This window comes from Pinus tabuliformis, chromosome 4_2 (assembly GCF_031772625.1).
Source record: "Pinus tabuliformis cultivar Carrire ecotype Pingquan chromosome 4_2, CPIR1, whole genome shotgun sequence".
Lineage (NCBI taxonomy): Eukaryota > Viridiplantae > Streptophyta > Pinopsida > Pinales > Pinaceae > Pinus > Pinus tabuliformis.
In genome coordinates this window covers 1,163,001,904-1,163,024,764 of record NC_142304.1, presented here as the reverse complement: position 1 = coordinate 1,163,024,764, position 22,861 = coordinate 1,163,001,904, and the positions used below count along the sequence as shown (strand labels likewise).

The 22,861-nt window shown below is 36.3% G+C and overlaps 1 protein-coding gene across 1 annotated transcript in view; it reads right to left on the bottom strand.

Annotated features, from left to right (window-relative positions):
• Positions 1-22,861, bottom strand: part of LOC149173801 (protein MOR1-like) — a 163,508-nt gene that overhangs the window by 105,418 nt on the left and 35,229 nt on the right. The window contains exons 4-11 of the mRNA XM_089424746.1: positions 21,784-21,863; positions 21,473-21,650; positions 21,301-21,365; positions 20,809-20,891; positions 20,514-20,599; positions 20,192-20,305; positions 19,967-20,086; positions 19,651-19,753 (exon numbers count right to left, since the gene is read on the bottom strand). Coding sequence (XP_089280872.1) covers positions 19,651-19,753; positions 19,967-20,086; positions 20,192-20,305; positions 20,514-20,599; positions 20,809-20,891; positions 21,301-21,365; positions 21,473-21,650; positions 21,784-21,863 — 829 coding nt within the window. The remainder of the gene's footprint in view (positions 1-19,650; positions 19,754-19,966; positions 20,087-20,191; positions 20,306-20,513; positions 20,600-20,808; positions 20,892-21,300; positions 21,366-21,472; positions 21,651-21,783; positions 21,864-22,861) is intronic.

The following is a 22,861-nucleotide window of genomic DNA, read 5'->3' as shown; positions in this document are numbered from 1 at the left end:
TCTATAGCTGTTTGAAAACAAAGTCACACTTCCTCTCAAAAGTGCTGTCCAGTTCTCAAATATTTTCAGTGCCTACCTACAGGTTCAACTTCAGCACAAAACTCTCGTGTTGAAGACAAAGTGACTTAAAAGGATATTCCATGGTTATCTTTTCATGGTGCCTCCCAGGGGAAGCCCTCTGAGACATGAAACATACTATACTTATCTTCAGATAACAGTATTTCTTTTAAAGCTGGAATTGACCAAGAAACTAACAACATTCGTGAATCGATGGCTTTGAATCTGTCCTGAAACTTTCACAAGGATATAGCGTAACCCAATTACAATTTTTTCCAGACTCAAAGCTGGTAGCACAATGGATGCACAAAGAAATTGGTCTCAAGATTTTTACATGATGACCCTTGTATGATGAAGTTCTCAGTCAATTGACACCTTTCTAATATACATCTATGCCCTAAATTTACAGGGGCAGGGACAGTGCTGCACATGAGCTCTCAAAAGTTGGAGATGGGATTTAATGAGATCCCCAGAGTCTGGACATTTTAATGATCCAGAATGGACGTACAGCAGAGTATAATCATAAACCTTGGACCTAACTGTAACCATACAGTTTTTATCCTGTGTTTTGTATGATAAGACTTTCACTGGTCTCTAGATGAAAGATTAATGTACTTTTCTGAATGTAACTGATGATGGATCAAACATGTAAATGGCTTAAAAGCACTTCAGAATGCCATGCACATCTGACAATATATTTTTGTTACACTAATTACAAATATTGATTATTCCTTGCAAACAAAACTTCAAGAATTAGCTATACATAGCGTATGTCATTAAACTATATTTCAATTTATATATAATAAAATATTTTATTAAACATAAAATAAATCAAATATAATAGATATATTGTATATAAATGAATTTCAGATTTATATAATAAATTCAATACTCAATGTATGTGGTGACATGGGATTAAAGAGGAATATATTGATCCCCTTTCTTTGGCAGATTGGATTGGGAGGATAAATAAATCAACAACAAATGCTTTCCTGATGTGGAGAGCTCGAGTTCTAACCTTTCCTCTTCAAGGACACTGGCCTGGTTTAAAGATGGACAATGGAAGCAATGAAGTAGGTGCAGAACCTTGGGTAGGATGGAGACTTCCTTTCTTCTAATGAAAGTGCTGGGATTTTTAAATGAGCCCATGGTAACTGTTAGGCACCAACATAGTTAACCCCTTAAGATAACACCTTTTCTCCTATGTTGGATAGCTAGCCAGCCAGCAGCCCGACACATTTTCTCATTGATGAATGATATATGCCAGTTCCTCTGCCATTTACAACAATCATACACCTCTCACTATCTGGCATTCATCTAGGATGAAGGTGGGCTCCCACTCAATAGGTAATTTGATCATTTTGCAATCGAGTGTTTTCACTTAATGTTTTGGGGATTTTGTATGGATAAACAGGTGATCGGGGTGATTGACCAATCTTGACTGTAAACTTGCTCTCTCACCTTACCAAGGGGTTAATCTTTAGCCCTGGTCCAGTGGGAGCTCCCCTAAGGCATTAGGGTTATAAGAGGGCACTACAGGGAAGACTTGGATTGAAATAGTGTATCCATTCTCCTTTGCCATATTTAGCATTTTCCATGTCACCTTATTCTCCTTGATATCATCTCCAATCTTCAAGTTAATTGTCATCAGTTCATTGGGAGTTGGCACTCTCTTATCCACGTCATTGAGTAGGGCTGGAAAACATTGCACTAAAGGTGGATGCAGCTAAAAGAATGAAAAAGCACAAAACAATGAAAGAAAAAAAATGCACAAGATGGCCAAGACATTAATTAGCACATTGTCCAAAGCCTAGCATGAACTATACCCTCCTCATTAGCTATCACCCAGTTCTTGAGCATATTGTGCTCCATCTCATGAAAAGGAACCCTTGCATGTCCCAACCCTAATGAGCAAGAATCTGCCTCATCTTAATGTGGTGTAAAAAATGCTATATCATAAATAGCAAGCTTTGATTCTTGAGTTATGAACCAATTAAAAGCATTATCAAACTAATCGTTGCTTTCACTTGAGTTTGAGTTGGTTTTCAAGGTAGTCCAAAGCAAAAAGGCCTTGAGGGAAGAAAGGCCTTGAGGGCACATGTTGCCAATGCATTACATTACATTTTCAGAGAGCACGATGACTTGGCAAATGCAGCATTGCCCATTTATAGCAAAGTGTTGGGCACTACAATGATTTAAGCAGTGGATGCATATTCCATAGCATACCCTCATAAGCCAAAACACTAAGCTCCTCTTTCCTAGCATAGAGGATTCTTGATGATGTACCAGTGGACCCAACATGCCCCCAAGCAGGCCTTGACATTACTTCATGAGCATCCCATCATCTAGGGGCCTGACGAAGATGATCATCCCTCATGATGAGTGAGGAGGGCTTGTTGCAATTGATGGAACCTCAACGCTAGAGAAAGAAGGCACCAAGTTGTCAACTTAGCATCCCTGAGTTGACATGTAGCACCTATAGCTAGAGTTTGGACATATGGAGTTGCTTTGAGGGTTGAGTTGAGGCCTTTTCCTCAAATAGGGGATGATCATGACGCTTGTAGACACTTTCAACCCTCTTTTTACATGATGGAGCATTTGGAGCACTAAAAGGGTATTGACATCATCACCTTTTTAGGCTTATGGCTCACACATGTGGGCTTATTTTGGCATATTTTGTTTTTGAACTAAATTGTTAGCTTCTAACCCAATCTTAATTTGTCTACTCAAAAATCAAACTTATGTAGGGGCTTTTAATCATAAATTATAGGTGGTAGACCACATATAAGTAGAGGATCACCTCTCTCATTTATTCATCATCACTTGTGTGCAAATTCAACCTCTCTTAGAGAGATTCAGCGTTGCTCTTTATTCTTCGCTACTTGTGGAGATGTGATGTTATGTGGATTTTTGCTATTGGAGACTAATTCTTGTTGTGGAGACATCTGGTGTAGAAACTTCTTGATAACAGATTTATTTATATAAATATTTTATTAAAAGATGAAATTACAGATGATGAGTGTTTACAAATGGGGTTCCTGGCTTATATACCGCCATGGACACCCTTTGGGGAAAGGGCATGATCTTATGATCGTGCCCTTTCGTCTAATTTAACTGAAAATTAAATAATAAACCTAAACTAACTAATTTTTACATAACATTGCCTTCCTCTCGAAAGAATGCTTTGTCCTCAAAGCATACGTAACGACAGATGTTGTTGACAAAATGCTTCATTCTCCCAAGAAGCTTCTTCTTCGGGTAAGTCCTTCCACTTGATCAGATATTCCTTGATAGTACGATATCGAAGCTTTCTTTCTCTAGTAGACAAAATACCTTCTGGTTCTAAAATGACTCTTCCCTCATCATCTAAGGATGGAAGCGTTGTTTGCGTTGTTTGATTGTTACCTAGTGCCCTTTTAAGGCAAGATACGTGGAAGACATTATGAACACGACTTGTTTCTGGAAGGCTTAAACCATACGCAACTTGGCTAATCTTTTTGTTGATCTGATAAGGTCCATAAAACTTTGGTGCCAATTTGTTTTTTCCTTTCTGTTTTAATGATAATTGTTTGTATGGTTGGAGCTTAACAAATACCCATTCTCCAACTTCAAACTCTCTTTCGGTTCTGTTACAGTCTGCTTGTTGCTTCATACGATTCCTTGCATTATTCAAGTTTTCTTTTAATATTTGGACGATTTTTTGGGTTTCTTCTAGTTGATCTTTAACAGCAAGTAGATTTGTCTGGACAATAGCTAGATCCTTCCATTTCAAGGGTTCATACCCATATAGAGCTTGAAATGGCGTCATTTTTGCTGATGTATGTTAAGTAGAATTATACCACCACTCAGCAAGATGTAACCATTGAGCCCACTTATTTTGTTTTTCTGTAGCGTAGCAACGTAGGTAGGCCTCCAAACATTTATTGACAACCTCTGTTTGGCCATCTGTTTGAGGGTGATAAGCGGAACTCATAATTAGGTAGGCTCCTATATTGTTGAACAATTCTTTCCAGAAATTACCTCTGAACTTGGCATCTCTATCACTCACAATGACTTTCAGAAAACCGTGTAACGTATATATATTTTTTGCAAAATATTCTAGCGATTTCTTTTGCTAAGTATGACTTCTTTATTGCCATAAAGTGAGCATATTTGGTGAGTCTGTCGACTACTACGAAAATCTTGTCCTTGCCTTCAGATACTGGTAATCCTTCGATAAAGTCCATTGAGATTTCTTCCCATTTCTGATTTGGAAGGTTTAAAGGGTGAAATAATCTTGGTGTCGTAATATTTTCACTTTTATTCCTTTGGCATGTGTCACATTATGCTACATACTTCTGAATATCACGATTCATTCCCTTCCAAAAGAAGGATTGACGTGCATTGTAGTAAGTCTTAAAGAATCCTACATGTCCTTGAGTATCTTAAACTTAAACTTGGAATTTGTATTTAGATAGATTCTTCCCTTATACCATACGATATCATTCTTCCACTCAAATTTTGAGTTGTTGGGAAGGTTATTGATTATTGCCGTTATTTCTGAATCCTTGGCATACTCACTTCGAATTTCGTTAAGCCACTCAGGGACAACAACTGAAATTAAGTAGTGTTAGTTCTTAATCTTTCCTACATAAGGCATCTGCTACTACATTGTCTTTACCTCTTTTATGTAGTATTTCCAAGTCAAAAGCGGCTATTTTTTCAATCCATTTTTGTTGTTCTTCGGAAAGTGTTTTTTGTTGAAGGAGATGCTGGAGACTGTTATGGTCTATTCGAATAGAAAACTTACTTCCCAAAAGATATTGCCTCCACTTCGCTAGTGCATGCATGATAGCAAGCATTTCTTTGTTGTATGTGGATTTGAGGCATTCTCTTTTGTTGATCTTTCTACTTTCAAAAGCTATAGGATGTCCTTGTTGCATTAATATTGCACCTATACCAAATCCGGAAGCATCACACTCAATGATAAATGGTTTAGAAAAATCTGGTGTTGCTAATACAGGATCATTAGACATAATTTCCTTTAATTTTTCAAAACACCTTCCTGCTTCCTCATCCCATAGAAACAAATTCTTCTTTAAAAGATTTGTTAGAGGTACATTATATGTGCATAGTTTTTAATAAATCTTCGGTAATATCCAGTCAAACCTAAGAACCCTCTTAGCTTGGATATATTAGCAGGTTTGGTCCATTCTTTTATAGCTTTGATTTTGTTAGGGTCCACCTTTACGCCTTCATGGGATATAATGTGTCCAAGGTATTCTACTTCTTCCTTTCCAAAGGTGCATTTGGATTTTTTTGCATAAAATTGGTGTTCTTTAAGTAGTGTAAGAACTTTGTCCAAATGTTGCAAGTGCTCCTTCCAAGTTTTACTGTAAATTAGAATATCGTCAAAAAATACTAATACAAACTTTCTAAGATTTGGGAGAAATAATTCGTTCATAGTTGCTTGAAACGTTGTTGGTGCATTGGTTAATCCAAACGGCATTACTTTAAATTCATAGTGACCTTCGTGTGTTCGGAATGTCGTTTTTGGTATGTCCTCTAATCTGATTCTAATTTGATAGTAGCCTGATCTTAAGTCCAATTTTGAGAAATACCTTGCGCCATGTAGCTCATCAAACATTTCATCAATAAAGGGGATTGAGAACTTGTTTTTAATTGTTATTTTGTTTAATCCCCTATAGTCAATACATAGCCTGAATGACCCATCTTTCTTCCTTACCAACACCACTAGAGCAGCATAAGGACTTTTACTTTTCGAGATGATTCCACACTTTAAGAGGTCTTGGATTAATCTCTCGATTTCTGTTTTTGGTGACGTGGATATCGATATGGCTTGATGTTGACCGGGTCTGATCCTGCCTTGACGTCTATTGTATGCTCAATTTCCCTATTAGGCGGCATCTTCATAGGTACATCTTGAAATCCTTTTTCATGTTTCTTAATTAGATCTTGTATCTTTGGTGACTCTTCACTGGTCAGATTTTCAAATAACATTTCTAACTGATGACATTGTACTGCATAAGCGGGTGCTCCCTTTCGAATCATCTTCATCATCTACGGTGATGATACAATTTGATTTTCTGGTGCTTGGAATCCGTGTAATTTGTACTTCTGACCTCCCCATTTGAATTTTATAAATTGTACTTGGTGGTTGGCAGCACAAGTACCTAAAGTTCGTAACCACTGAATACCTATGACTACATCTACTACTCCTAACGGTACTATGAAAAACGGAGACTCTAAATTGAAGTCTTGAATCTACAATTTAACCTTATGGCATTTCCCCACCTTTTCAATATTCTTACCGTCAGCTTTCATCACCTTCATGTTTGATAAGGGAAATGAAAAAATATTGAGTCTCTTTGCCACAGTTGCATCTAAAAAATTGTGTGTTGCCAGAGTCGATGAGAACCACCACGTTGTTCTTCTTTATGTGTCCTTTTAACTTTAAGGTCTGAGTTTGTGATATACCCGTCATGGCTAATAATGACACTTGCGGAATACTTTCGTCATCTAATTCTGGTGAGAATTCTAGGGTATCTTATGTTTCTTCTATGTCAAAGTCTTCATTGTTTGAATCATTGGTTGCTTCACAATTATATAGGTTCTTTGGTTCTTTTCCTTTAGCACACCTATGTTTGGGGTCCCACTTCTCACCACAGCACTTGCATTTACCCTCTTTTATCCTTTGCATTTCCACATTAGATTTTTCATCTTCACGACGATATAGTGGAACATATCTTGTATTTTTTGCATCCGCATACTGAGGTGTTCTTCGTCTTGAATATGTTTTTTCGGATTTTGACCAAAATATTTGTTCGAATTTATTTTCGGCTATTTTTACTTTTCGTCTTGCTACTTCTATTGATGAAATGTCATGCATCTCAAGTTCTACTTGTAAATGGGTTTTGAGTCCTGAGACGTATGATTGAATTAGACGAGATTCTGATAACCCAGGTACTCGTGTTACTAAGGTCTCCCATTCTTGAGTGTATTCGTCCACACTTCCTTTTTGTCGTAACTTGATGAGTTTTGAGAAGAACTCTTCTTCTCTTACACCTTGGAATCTTTAAAAAAAATGCATCTTTAAATTTTCTCTAGCTAATGACCTGTGTTGTCTTTTTCCACCACATATACCAATTATATGCTTCTCCTTCCATTTTCATGGATGCATGCCTGAGCTTTTCATCATCGTCATTGATGTCATATATCTCAAAGTATTCTTCTGCTTTGCTTATCCATGCAACATTGTTTTTTTTGTTTCCATCGAATTTAGGCATCTCGACATTTGCCCTTCGCTGGTATGTTGCCAATGGTTGAGCGAAAAAAGGGTGTTGATTGGTAAAGGTATCCCAAAGTTACTAGTTTGTAAAGGTTGTGTTACTCACTTCTTGGTGGGGTGTCACTGATTTTTGTGGGGATTCAACTTTTTCATGAGTCTGTTGACTTTGTTGAATCTGATGAGATGTGTTCTTGATTCTCTTCATTTTCTTTTAGTAGTTGTTCGGGTGTACAATTCGCCTTTTTACACAGAATTTTCAGCATTGTTAAGACCTCTCTGATGTATGCTTCTGTTTGGACATGTTGATTTTCCATCTTTATTTCTATTCGATTTGTCAGCCTGCCCCTCAAGCTTGATCTTGAATTCATCTAATCTTTTACTGACCTCATCGTGGTTGTTACTTATCCTATGCTCCGCGTCCAACAATTCTTTTTGGAAATCCGCCATTGTCATTGTCGGCATTAAGCGAGTTTGTGGGGGGGTGTATTTATCTGCCAGCTTAAAATTTTAATTTTTTTAATATAATTAAATTAAATTAATTAATTTAAGTATATGACATAAAGTTTTTTTAATTAATTAAAATAAATTTAATTAATTAACCTTGTGTATATATATATATGAAACTTATTACTAAATTAATGTTATATATTATATAATTTATAATTAAATTATAATTATATATATATATATATAGATATAGATATATATTCTATGGACAATCGCATCCAACTGAAAAGCCACGCTTATATATATATATTCTATGGATAGTCGCGTCCAACTGAAAAGTCACGCTTGGGTTGACCAACGGTCGATCTTACCGCAATGAACAAACACCGTCAACTCACCGCAATGGAACCCACAGATATCACCGCAGAGGGTTCGACGTCTAAACAGGGATTGACAGATGGACGTTCCGATGGATGATTGACAGATGGACGTTCCGATGGATGATTGACAGAAGGAGGTGTCGAAGGACAATTGACAGACGAAGGTGTCGGTTCAACGATTGACGCGGGTTGGAATAGCAACATAGGTTGATAGCAGCGCGGTTTGGGAATGGAGATGGGCAAAAAATCGGGACGCGAGGTTTGGGTTGCAACTCGACTGAGCAGACAGCTGAGTACAGCCTGAGAACCGAACCGCTCTGATACCAATGGTGTAGAAACTTCTTGATAACAAATTTATTTATATAAATATTTTATTAAAAGATGAAATTACAGATGATGAGTGTTTACAAATGGGGTTCCTGGCTTATATACTGCCATGGACACCCTTTGGGGAAAGGGTGTGATCTTATGATCGTGCCCTTTCGTCTAATTTAACTGAAAATTAAATAATAAACCTAAACTAACTAATTTTTACATAACATCATCATTTTGCAATTGAAAGAAGGCATGTTCTTGGATATATTACGAGTTTTTTGGTTGAATATCTTTTATGGTTATTGCATGTAATGGAATATTGCTAGGGTTTTTATTTCCCTTGTCTGAATGTATATGTTTACATGAAATGCTTGTTAATTCTTGTATACCTCAACTCCTTATAAAAACTCCTAGTGAATTTCTCCCCTCAAGAAATGATAATTAGGATTAGCAAGTGAAAGCTAGGGCTTCCCCCATTACCCAACTAGAGAAAAGGCACTACAACCATCTTGATGATCAAAAACCTTAAAATATTAACAGAAGTTGCTAAAGCTAGGGTGTTACGCCAAAATTTAACTAGGGCTTGAATATTAGAGCTAATTTGGGACTCTCTCACCTTGCTTTAACTTATAATGTCTAAATCTAGCAATCTATGTGGTAAAAAGTTGTGACATTACTGAGCTACATTTGAAACCCTAAGCTACAAACCCTTCTCCATAGGCTTGTCCATAGGTATGATGTTCCCCTATACAAAGAATTTTGCTTTGTTCCTAGTGTTGAGTAACTTGGTTAAGCCTCCTAAGATATCACCTTGATCTTATCAACCTAGAATACCTTTAGGCGATCTATACTGGGAAGCCTCTCATGTGGTGAAATTCAACTAAATAGCAAGAGATGGAGTGTAGAGATGACAGTGGCATCCACCTCATTATCGTGTTTTAGTCTAGCCTTTGCCTTGTGAAGCCCATCACAAGGCCTGCAAGATTTTGAGGTCACAACAAGCAAGTGGATCAACGACATTCAAAAACACATCTAAACAATGAAGCATACCTCCATAAGAAGATCCCAAAGATCAGTCTATATAGAATATATCAAATGTTAGATCCTAATCAACAAACCGCTAACCACCTAAGTGATTAAGCATAGATGTAGCAATCTAAAAGGTCCAATAAACCCCTCAAGAGGAGATTACATTCAATATTGTCACATAGAGAACAAAGTAATTACACTTTGTAAGATATTGTTGCTACAAGTAGAGGAAGCATTTCGCAACAATAATGGAAAAAAAACTAAAGATCTAAGATTGGTAGGAAATAATTTGGGAATAATTTTAGCTAATTAGCTAATTTATCTTATTACAAATCAATTAATCTACTAGATCATATTTGAGTCGCGGAATTGGATATATAATTGAGGGTCTATAACAAACAAGTGTTCCCTCTTCATGGGTTAAATGTAATTATCTTAGGCAAAATAATATTTTAGCCACGATAATAAAATATTAAAGGGTTGGAATAAAATAATTAATCTCCTCATGTGTCAATTAATTTAATTTTATAGCAAAAATAAATTAAAAATCTCAAGCCAAAAATTTAAATATTTAGAGTCAAAGTTAAATCTTAAGAAAAATAGATTCTCCAAATTAAAAAATGTGTGGGTTCTAAAAGAATTAATTTTTGGATGTCTCCGACCAAGGGAATATTGAAATTTTCAAAATATTTTGGACCCTTCGACCTTGGTAGTTAAGTCAAAGTCAATTTTTTTATGAAATCAACTCAAAATAATTAATTTTGAGTTGATTAAAAATGTATTGAATGAAAAATTCAATTTTTCCTCAAAATTAAATAATTTCGACAGTGATGATTAAAAGATAATTAGATCTTTATTAACGATCGAAATTATTTTGACAGGAATGAAGCCTACTAGCCATTTGGAGAATTTATCTATAAATTGAAAGTCATTTGTCACATCAAAAGATCTCATCATTGAGTCATGTAATTGCTCTTGAAACTCTATTATAATCTTTTTTTAGAATAATAATAACGCAAAGTTTTTGGAGTTTCATCAATCGCAGTGTTTCTCTATGACTTCTTATGGTAATGTTGCTTTAATATTGCACAAGTATTTTGCTTAAGTTATTGGATTTAAAGTAGCATTATAATTTGATTTGATCAGCAGATATCTCTAATCCTTGAAAATCAAATTGTTATTTTATATCTCTATCGATTTAACAGCTTAATCTTAAGTGTGCAAAAATCATTTGTATTCAGAAAATTTGGCGTTTGGGGAAGTCCTCGGTTGGACCAGTCGACTCCTAAGGCATAAGATCTGAATAGCCTTTCTAATTAAAATCCTAAGATTATCTAACGATTTTCCTCTTGCAAGGATTTTATGTGCTAATACTTATATTAAAAAATTTATTTATCTTCAATCATTTGTGCTAAATAGATAAATCTCACTAGAGAGAGCTTAAACCTACAAATCTGGGAGCGGAGTTGAACTCATACTCGTTAAATCTAATAGATCTATAATTTCTTTGAATAGATCTGAGATTTGTAAAATATAGTTTCAGCTTTCTAACATTTGGGTATTTGGATTTAGTTTACGTTTTGTATATATGTGGGATCTGGGGTTTTATTTTCATCCTGTGCAAGCACAGATCTAACTCTGCCTTAGCGGAACCCTCTTCACTAATTTTCACGGCCTTGTCCAAGCTCCTTCCTCTTTTGCCTTCCCTCACTGTCCAGCGCTTCCTTCCATCTTCCTTTCACTCTCCCTTCATTTCCTTAATGCAACCCTCCCTTCCCTTTTCCTTGTTGCATTAACCCTCTTCCCTTCCACGTTGTTGTAGCAACCTCTCTCCAATCCGTACTTTTATTCAATCCTTAAAACACCCAAACACAACATCAATTTCTTTGATTTGGAGTGGCCTTTTGGCCCTGAAACTCGAATTTTTATCCATCCTAACCACAATGACATAAATGTAAAAAAAATTAAGAAAGAATTTGGGCATTCAATTGTGGGCATTAAACAGTGACATTAACTGCTAGGGTAAACTAAAAGTATGATTCTTTTCCTTAAGGTGCTTTGAAGTCTGATCATAATACTTGGTTGCATCATTAGTTGGAAAAATTTGTTTGATTGATTGAGCATTGACTTGGCATCCTGAATTCATTGGTAACTTATTGCTATTATGAATACATTTCTCAAGTTAAAGCACTGAACGAGAATTTAATTCATTGTTGTCCTCAATATTTTCATTACTGGTTATATCAAAAGTAACTTTGGGGACTAAGATTCAAAAATTTAGTGTTTGCTATTTTCATGATCTAAAATTACATATAACCTTAGCTTCAGAGGTATTTTACATCTGCAGTCCTAGAAGTAATATTTTATGATTGGCTTTTGTTTCGCTAAAAACATCTAAGGGTGATTGTCTAAAGGATCTTTCTCTTTGAGCTGATAGCATTGAAAACAATTTATTTCATTTGCCTAGCGCTGAATATAATTGATTAGCTTATGATCGAATTGCATATTGGGCATCTTTAGATAAATTATTTTGAGATTTGGGTATTGAAATTTCGATAAGTTTTGAATTGCAAATTTGTGGCAAATTGAATATTTTGTTTCAGTCATATTTTCCATAATGTGAAAGTGGGCATTTGTCTTCGTAATTGAAATTGAAGCTTTGTTTAGGCGATATAACTCAAAATAAATCGTAAATCTAAGTGATCCTAAGTTTCAAATCTCGTTTCACTATTCATCTTCTAATTTCTCCTTGCATTCCACATTTTAAGTTAATTTTGCATTTAATAATCAACCTCCAAACATAAGCTTGGTTGAAAGGAAGATAAGAACACCTTTGAGTCTTCTCTTGAGAAATCTAATATATTTAATGTCTACAACTATGGCCTTGCAGTTGTGAGAGCCATAATCTGTGCAATGCCAGAGGCACCGAATACATTATATTTCATGGAAAATGATCGTTAATCACACCCTCGTGTGCTTCACCTTGACCAGTGTTTTTAAACCCGGTTGGCTCGGAACCGACTCGGCCGAGTCCATATCAACCCGGCCTGGTCAAGGAAAGCGAACAGTGAACCCCCAAAAACGCAATTTTTTTTTATGTTTTTCTGAGTGTGGGGGACTCCAAATGGTTTTATTAATTGGTTTGTTGGTCTTTGGGGTCCATTCCCCTCTCCTAGTATTGATATGCTATTCTCCTTAATCTTCATTTTCATCCTTTTACTTAAATTTTTAACATTACCATGAAATGACTCAAGATGTTTGAGAGTGGTTCTGGCCTCATTGGATTTCATATGGAGAAAGTAGAATTTTAGATTTCATTCAAAATCGAGCAGACTTATCAGTTTTTCAAGATTGGGGGATTGCAATGTTTCCATTGAATTTTGTCATGTATTAGGGTATGGAACTCGTATTTAATGAAGAGCACCAATCCCTCTATGTACCTTGATGTTAGTGACCTTGGTTGGCGAACTCCTCCAAGATTTGCTCCCAAACCGAGAGCTTCTGAAAATGTCGCTCCCGCTCCCACTCCCGTTTTCTCTCTCTCCCCGTTTTCGCTCCCGCTCCCAAGTAACACTGAACCAGATGATGTTGGCAACTCTAGCAGTATCCAGTAGCACTGGTCACAGACTTTTGTTGTAGAAGCCATTATAGCCTCCTTGGTTATGTGTTTTTGTTTTGATCTCTATATCATCATCGTGTATGTATTGGACAATGCACTAGGTGCCATTTTGATATAATGGATATATTCATGAGCCTACTTTGATCATATGTTGTCTTCTATCTATATTCTAATGTTATGTGTTTGGAAACATGAATGAAAATCTTTAAAATTATGTGTTATTATAGAAAACAAATATTTAATGTATTTTTTACAACGACCGAGTCATTGAAATCGAGCCGGCCAAGTCGATACCGAGTCGGAGTCAGAGTCGGAGTCGACCCTCGGCCGAGTCGGAGTCGGAGTCGAAGTTTTAAAACATTGACCTTGACTTCTCTCTATTATTCACTATAAAGTTTAGGCTCAACACAAACAAAGCTCAGAGGCAATAATTCAAATAGGCATTTAAATAAAATCAACCATGATTCTTACATTTCACTTAAGTCATGGGAATTGCATTCTCATATAGGATAGTCTTGTTAGATCCAAAAAAGTACTTGGCCGCTCAACTGTGTCTCCTCGATTGGTTGGTTCTCAACTAGTGCTTCTTCCATCCATTTCCGTAGGGTCTACCCCCCAGTGTAATGTTGGGATACAACTTAAACGAAGATATTGGGAATCAATGTGACAACCTCCAATCTAAGTGGTTGTCACAGTGACTAGACATTTTGTGCGACAACAAGTCCAACTAGGATCAATTGCCATTTTCATCATCAAGATCATTTTCCCATTGTTAACCCTTGGTTCCATTACATTCCCACAATTCGCATAAAATGGTGATATTATGAAGCATATTTTAATTATTTTATCTTAAGGTGCTTTTTGGGGTTGATTAGTTGGAAGAACATCTAATGTAATAGCTCAATGGAATTGGGATGAAAAGATGTACTAGGCAAGATGAGTAAAAGGAGTTTGTGTGTGATCATGGTGGCAAATTAAGCATTTTCCGAGGCTAAAAGTGACTTTAATTAGTTAATAAAAAAGTCGCATTATTAAATATATGAAGGGAAAAGTGTTTTTATCATTTAATTGGAGAAGGCGGCCAAAATGGGCAAAACATCACTTAGAGAAAATAAGAAAAGCTCATTTGGTGACTTCATCAATTAAAAATAAAAATAATAAGGTGCTTATAGAAGATTGAAGAAAGATCCAACAAATCTTCAAAAAGGGTGATGGGGTCACTTCTGAATCATTCTATTCAATTCATCATTACTCTGAAAATTGATTTGGCTCAAGGGAGTCTCACAAGGGTTTCAAGTGAAACTCTTCCGCTGATTTCAGTGGACTTCGAGCGCCACCCTAGTTGGCTCTTTGGTGAGATTAGTTCTGATCTTACACTTATGCAGCCAAGAGATTTGCAGGTGTTTGTAGCGGATTTTTCAGAGAGACCCTTGGCTGAAGGGTTAATTTTCTGAGCTTTGCACATTGTCATTTCATGTTCAAAGTGTATTGTTAGAGGCCAAACTTATTCATTGAGGCTGAGTTAATTGTTGGAGGTCGAGTCCATCATCGTGGAGTCCGAATTTATTAATTTACTGAAGTTCGAAGTCATCATTGTGGAAGCCAAAACTACTGGAGTCTGAGTTTCCATTTACTGGGGACCAATTTCATTTGCTGGGGCCAAGATTATTTATTGTTGGCCGAATTCATTTGCTGGGCCACGATTATTTATTGTTGGCCAAATTCACTTGCTGGGGAGAGATTATTTACTGTAGGCAAAGTACTTTTCACAAGGCCAAGTTAATCTGCCAGGGCCAAGTTTACTTGCCGGAGTGAGTTTATTGCTGGGGCTGAGTTTATTTGCTGGAGCCAAATTGCTTGTTGTGAGAGGGTCAAATTTCCCTTTTTTATAGGCTTAATTAGCAGGATTTCAGGAGGCGGTGTTTTCAGGGGTCCTTCAATCAGGTTTTGCCTCAAAGTTTATGTAAATTCCCTCCAATAAATTCATTAATAAAATATTGCCAGAATTGCAGCAGTTCATATAATTTCTGCATTGAAAATTCTTATTAAATTTGTTGGTGATTCGTATTATATGAAATTGTGAAATTTTACGGTGATTTTGGGATAAAAATTCATGCCATAAATTATGAAGCAAATCCTTGATATTTTCTCTGGTTATTACCAGTAATTTCTTAAAAAGAATATAACAAGGGGGCAGCAAAGTAGACGACTGAGGCGGAGAGTATCTGGTGATGCAGTGTGATGATATAAGGGCAATTTGGGGGTGAAAAACTGAGACAGCAAGCACAGGATTCAGCAAAAGCATTGATTGAGAAAACAATATACTCGTATCCACAGCCTGGACCTTAGACACAGCGGCAAGAGCAGGAGGTTTGGTCAAACTTTGCAATCTTCTGTTTTTGAATAATAGTGCAGTGGCTACAGCTGTATGCCTAAAAATATTAGTCTGTATTACTGTCCCTACTGGAAAACTGTGGATCTTGTACTACATGAAAGGAATCGTGAATCTGTTGTGATTGGTCAAATTGGCCCTCATTTCTACAGTGGTTACTTTTGAGATAACTGTTGCCTGAATCTTTTACAATATTATGTATGCACACAATCACAGTTATCTAGTTTAATGAAGTATTGCAACTCTGTTACTAAAAAGAATTCTGTCATCTATTTGTGTGAAACCCTAACACAGCATTTCATCACAAGGGTAATCTCTCTAAGAGGGGCATTACATAACCAACCTGGACTTGGTTATGGTGGCTAGAAAGATATGTAGCACCATGTTGCCCACCAACAGCAAAAGGAGAAGAACCTCCCATAACCAACTTGGACCTAAGCATGGATGTGTCGTCCCAAACATGGAGGATCGCTAGCAGAAGAGGCCAAAGAGACATTGGCCATCAAATATTTGAGGGCATCCAAGTCCACATCTTTGAGATTCACATCTGACAACTTTGAATAACTTTCAGTTCTCCTTCAGTCAAGAGAGAAAATATGAGTTAATGTACAAAGGTCTATCTCTTCAGTGTATAATAATTGTAAACTTGTGAAAAAACTGATTGCAGCTTTGGGGCATGGGGACCATAATAGTGCTGCAGATGGAGTAAACTTAATTCCTGCGATTTTGGTGATGACAATGGAAGCATGCAAGAAGCTTACAGTGAGTTAATGGCAACATTACAAAGAAAACGTCAAGGATTGGATACTATTGATAATCCTCAAAACGGCCACATATCTATGCATGTATGGTTTATTAAATCTTTACAAGTCCAAATGGTATTCAATAGTTGTTCCTATTGATGCCTTGGAGCATCGACTTGGTAGTGTCTGAGAGTCGAGACTAGTGCATGGACCTGCTCATGTCAACTGAATAAGGCTGTTCAGTTAATGAATTCATGACAAAGCAGGTAGCATAATTCTTGTGTGAACCTTATCCCACTCTCGTGTGCTCTGTGACTAACTAATCAATCTGACATCATTTATTTTATGGTGTATGCCTGTTCGATCATATGTGTGAGACCTTCAAATACTATAGCACCAGATAGCAGAATGGCTAGACCCTGGGTTTCTCCTCAGCCTCACCCTTTGGAAGACCAACCAATATTATCAAGACCAATTCACAGGTCCCAGTCCATACATCAGGCCACACATTCTCAGAGCATTAGAGAGATGAGCTTCAGACAGATTTAGAGTAGAGCACCTCCCAACCAAACTTTCTCCCAGACATAGAAGAGCAGCCAGGGATCCATTTGAAGTTTCCTCATTTACACCTTGGATGCTAGAATATCCTTTGCTCATACACCCCCCCATAATCATATAGTCATACCTCCAAATGGTTCCAAAGGACTCCGACGGTGAGCAACTGCCCCATTCTCTCTCTCTCTCTCTCTCCAGGTTCTTGAGTTATCAACCTGTCCAGACTTGGAAAAACTGACTTAGTGATTTGTATTACCATACCCTTGTCATGGTTTTATAACTTCGTTGTAATGTTATGTAGGTTTCTTTCTTTATACTACTTTCAAGTTTTCAACATTTTCTAGAAATTATTCTTGCACTCCCATGCTTTATTCATACTGGTTGTACTCTTCAATCCCATTGACCTACTTTTGTTGTCATTCATCAGACATTAATATAAATATTTTAACATGTCTTATCTATGGAAAAAAGCAAGACTTGTTGAGATAAAGCACTGGCAACAAAGGCTGGAGAGCAAACTACCTGTGAAGGAGATGACAATTTAACAACACAACATCAACATGGGAATCATTCAAAAGCATTTGCAAGAAGCTCGACCAGGGTGTGAATTGATCCCACACACTGCCAATCAAGTCAAAGGATCTCACGTGTCCAGAGAGAAGGGTTATTTGTGCCTCTACAATTATTCTATATAGTGTTATTTTGTATATTGCTACATGTCTTTCTACTGAGCTGCTAACTTGCAGATAGAACAACGCACATCAACTATTGATTTGGTTGATGATAGCAAGCTCGAGCCAGACACAGGTGACATTTATGATCTTTTGCAGGGACACCCTGCACCTCTGGTTGAGCAAGAATCACATCCTTCACTTTCAGTTGAGCAAGAACACAACTCTTTGCCATATCAACATCCTTCTCAAAGAGACGACTTCAGCCAAGGGTCAAAATTGTTGGTATAGTAACAGAGATGCTTAAACATCTTTGCATAATAGGCATAAAAAGCAAAATTTGTACTAGTGCCAATTACCAGGATTGATTGTGGATGGACTGATGATTGGTCATCACAGCATCTGAAGTGGGGCATGACGACTTTGTGTAGACTTGTATCATCGACTATACAAGAATAAGAGGCAAAATTTTAAAGAAATGCCAACTACAAGGAATAATTGTGGTTTGACTGATGATTGGTTATGATTGATGAGTATTACAGACTGTACATTCATACAGACCATCTATTTATTCTTGTTGATTGATTCATTGTCGTCACAGTCATCGTTGGACTATTTTGTTGAAAAACTCTTGCAGGCATGATTGGCATGTCATGCACATGGGACAATGTTGAATGAAGGCATTGTACGTCAGCCTTATTGACTCGTGTGAGCCCTCCAGTTGTGTTTGTTGGGCTGTATAAGAACAGTTTGATGTTGCTGAGGACCCAATTATGATTCTAGTCAATAAAAATTGATTGAGTTGTTTGATGATGAGGCAATGAAGGAAAGTAGAGGCAGATGAACGCCTAGGGACAACTTATATCGATGACAAACCAAGGAACAGCCTTCCAGTACACACCTAGTGACCGAAAGGGCTTTTGAGCAAAGAAAGATGAGTTTATTCTGCTTTCATTTTCTACTATTGTTGACAGCTCTATAATCAGCTATTGTAAATGTTTTTGTTGCATGATTTGGGAATGTTTATGTTTATGGTTTCACAATTGAAATTGCATGGTCGATCAGATTGTGATAAGATAAGTTATTAATGTCAAAGTCACCATAAACAGTTAAAAGATACTGCAAAATGCGAGCTCCTTCAAGTAACATTGCACAGAAACAAAGAGGCTGCTTTTCAGTAGGCAAATTGCGAGCTAATGAGCCATTATTTTAAAATATTATAGAAATAAACTTAAATATAAAATCCTAAGAAAATTTTATTAACTGATTCTGAAGAAAGCATGACCAATGGAGAAGAACCTGTTGTGTTTGAAAAAATTATGAATTGGACAGATTCAATAGTAAGTGGATGCTACTACATTAATGTATTCAAAATTTCCAGGTATAAATTATGTTATTTATCACCCAAGATGAGCAAAATTCCCATAAGATTTCTACCAGAGTCCCTAAGTGTTGATTCACAATAAAAGTTTCAAGAATGTTTCATTTACTTCATCTGAAATAAAGTGATATTATAGGGACCAAATTTGCAACATGTTGTACTTGTACTAGAGAGCTAAACACGCCATTATAAAGTGTTATTACCAGAAGTGCAAGAACACATTTTAAATATCTTGATCTATAGGATGTCAATACAAAGAAGGATCAAAGTTACACTTACAAGTCTAGTGCCCAAAATTGACTAATCTATCATACCTCTGGCTTTGGCCATCATAAAAAAGCATTAATATTTCATAATGAACCTCCGGGAGAAAAATATTCTCACGAAGGTATCATCTCCACACATACACATACTTACATCTGACAATTAGTTTTAAAATGCAAATGCATGTAGTTCACAAAATATTTTTGAATGCAAGAAATTCAGCATATATCCCTAGCTTTCCAGTATATATCTTGCTTCAGTAACCATGTTCCAATTGCCAGCAGAAATATGGGGCAGATAGATGCTTTGGGGATGCAAAACATGCATATTGCATTGTTAGATTTTTTTATGCCTGACCTTCCATAGCACTAGTTCCTATCTAATATGAATAGAGATAGCCAGCAAATATGTGCTTCCAATCAGGGTGTGCTGAAATAGCTCCCAATTACAGATCACATACAGTTAAAGAATATAATCTTAGAAAATAACAAGATTACAAAATCACTAACCTTCAGTTACATCCACAAGTGATATGCAACCAGCCTTATGCATTGCCTGAAGACTCTGGGTGAGAGCATCTGCCATGACTGGTTTCTTCTCTTTTAATTTTTCCTGTTATCCACGAAAACATGACCTCAAGTTATCAATCAGCAATACCAAGAACAAAAAATATTACATATCCATGAAATAACACATAAAAAGTTAGAACCATACATATTTTAGGGAATACAAAGTTATTTTTTATGAATATTACAATAACTGAAATTTTCAGCCTATTTCACACATGCAAAAGAGCAAAGAGCATAGAAAAACAGAACAACTCACCAGTAAAGTTGGCAGAAGCAATCGTGATCCCCCACTGAAATCTTTTCTTAAGCCTCTAGCTAAATTCCCAATTGCTTGGACAGCCTCAGCTGCCACTGCTATATTGACATCTGTAATAAGCTGTTCCAAGATATGATAAAAATGAGTAGCCTATTGCTGTCACTTAAAACACCTGAGGCAGGAAATATATCAACAAGGGTTGGATTCTAAATTTCTAAAAGTTACCTTCTTCAATGTCCTACACACTTCAGAAAAATCCCCTGGAGCAATCCTTTTGGCTGAGGCAAGCTTGCCAAGTTCTGAAACTGCATCCCTCCTCTCAGACCATTTTGTAGCTTTCTACAAAATTTACAAAAGCATATAAAACAACTTCAGAGCATTTAGACATTCAAATCCCATAATAATAATATGAGATGACCAGATTTAAAAAAAAGAAACATACTTCAAATCCTGAAATGCTCAACTCTAGGCATTCATTAGATACATGCTAAATAACACACAATTGCAGTTGAGAGGGAGATAGAGAGAGAGAGATGAAATTACATACCACCCCATCCCAAAAGCCAGATTTTTCCAAAGGAGTCAAGATGTCAACCGGATCAACCAGTTCATATTCATCAATCTCTTGAGGCCCTAACAGATAAAAATTTTGAAATATAAATCCTTTTGGCTTTATGTTTACAACTTCAAAAGAGATTAAAAAACACTCAAAAATCATATAATAAACTATCCGGACAGAACAAATATCAAATTCATGTAACTTAAAAAAACACCAAGGAAAAACAAACACTTTCTGAATGCATAAATCATACATTTAAAAAATATTAAACAACATATATTACCTGAAGCCACCGTTTCCTCAGCGGGTCCAGGCCCAGCCACTTCTGAAATACCTTCTTGCTCAATTTCTTTGTCTTGCTCTGATCTGATACAGAAACTCACAAGTTATATTGAATACACTTGTACATGCATGGTATTTCAATACACTCTGTTAGCTCTGTTTCTAGGCAAAAACATATCATTGTACCAATAGAAATAATATGTTACACCTGCACAATTAGTTATCGAAACGACAAGTAATACAATACCAGCAAACCTGAGAGAAAAATAAAACAAGCAAATTCATTTCAGAGAACTTGCAGAAGCTTGAATTTTAAATATCTAATAAAGTCTGAAGATTAACTATCTTGTACGAAGGGCAATAAAGAGTATTGCTGAATGTTAGTTTACTAGCAGAGTGACAACCAACAGCCACAAATGTATATAACACCATACATGGAAATGTGATGCTTCAAGCAAACCTCGATATCAAAAGTAGAAACATAAACCTCTACCTGATTTTACGGGTGGGTTTTGGAGACCCAACCACATTCGCAAGCTCTGCTTCAAGTTCTTTTTTCTACAGGAAAAATAAAAACAATACAAGTCATAAAATAACAAAAAAAAACCAATGAAATAACAGCCCAGAATATTCAAAAGCTTTAACTTAATTGAATTTTGACTAACCATAGTATCTCGCATTTTTTCGAATAAAATTGATTTCACAGGATCTTTTCCAATCCATCGACAGAGCTCTAGTGTGAGACCTTTGGCTGATGCACGCACATTTTGGTCTTGGTGATCAAAAAGTTCTGGTAGCATCTTCAGTATTTTCTTTGGAGGAACAACCTTAGTCCCAAATTCACTGCCATAATTTTTTGTTAGCAAAAACAATATTTTTGGAAGGTCAAAAAGGAGCTTCATTGCAATCAGTGGAATCACAGTAGTTCACAGAGCATAACTTAGGAGAGGATATAAACACACAAACTCCTTCATACCTGACAGCTTGAAACATTACATCAATAGCTGGCACAACTGCCTTGGCAACTTTATTTTTAATTGCTTTTTCCATTGCTTCCTGAGAGGTAAAATTGGCAACAAAATATTACACTAGTGAAATCATACAATCTAGTTGCATGTTTACACACAATCAACCAAATACATTCATTTAAAGATTCAAATAAAGCAATGCTTCATGAAGGTTGGAGACAGAAGACAAGTTTCCAGATTAGCTGGAAAGAGTCCCAACCCACCACAAAATTGGCACCAAAAAATAGACCATTAAAAACATTCCCTTTAGTTGAAAGACTACACCATCAAGCCAATATATTCATTTAATGAATCAAATGAAGCAACAATTCACCGATGTCAGATTGAGAAGTCAAGATTCCAGATTGGCTGGAAAGTTGCCAACCCCACCCCAAATTTCTGGGGACAGTACAAGAGACAACAAGAACCCACCATAATATTGAAAGAAACATGTAAAGAATTAAGAAATGTATAAATTTGTTTTCAACTAATCATGATTAATCATAAATATACACACAGTGCAAATCCAACAGAACTCAAACAAATGCAGGCATAGTCAACAACCCATCCATATTAAAATCTAAATCTCATAAAAGATTCAAGTGTCTAGATAATCTATTTATTTACTCTAGATAAATAAACAACAGATCTTCAAAAATGATCCATAAAATTCATTTTAAAATCTAAAAACAAAAAAGATAACAAGACACTAGCAAGCATAGGTAAATAAAAAGCTTGTGCCTTACCTCTTATTCCCGCATGTTGCAACATTTTTTGTAAGCACAGAATGCATGCCACAATCAGTGTCGTTGTTTGGCCATGCTATGGCTCATAATTATTCTCAACGATATTGTTACCCACCACCTATGGGTGATATCGATAGGGGAAAATTTTTCTCCTAGATGATCCTCAGACGGCAGCCACCAAATAGCTCGATATGCCACCAGCTCCGGCACCTGAGCCAGCCATTATGCTCCTTCATCCATTTATTATGATCATAAGTTTGAAGGTGGGTCTTCCAAGCCCAAAGGTAAGGCTTTCATAATG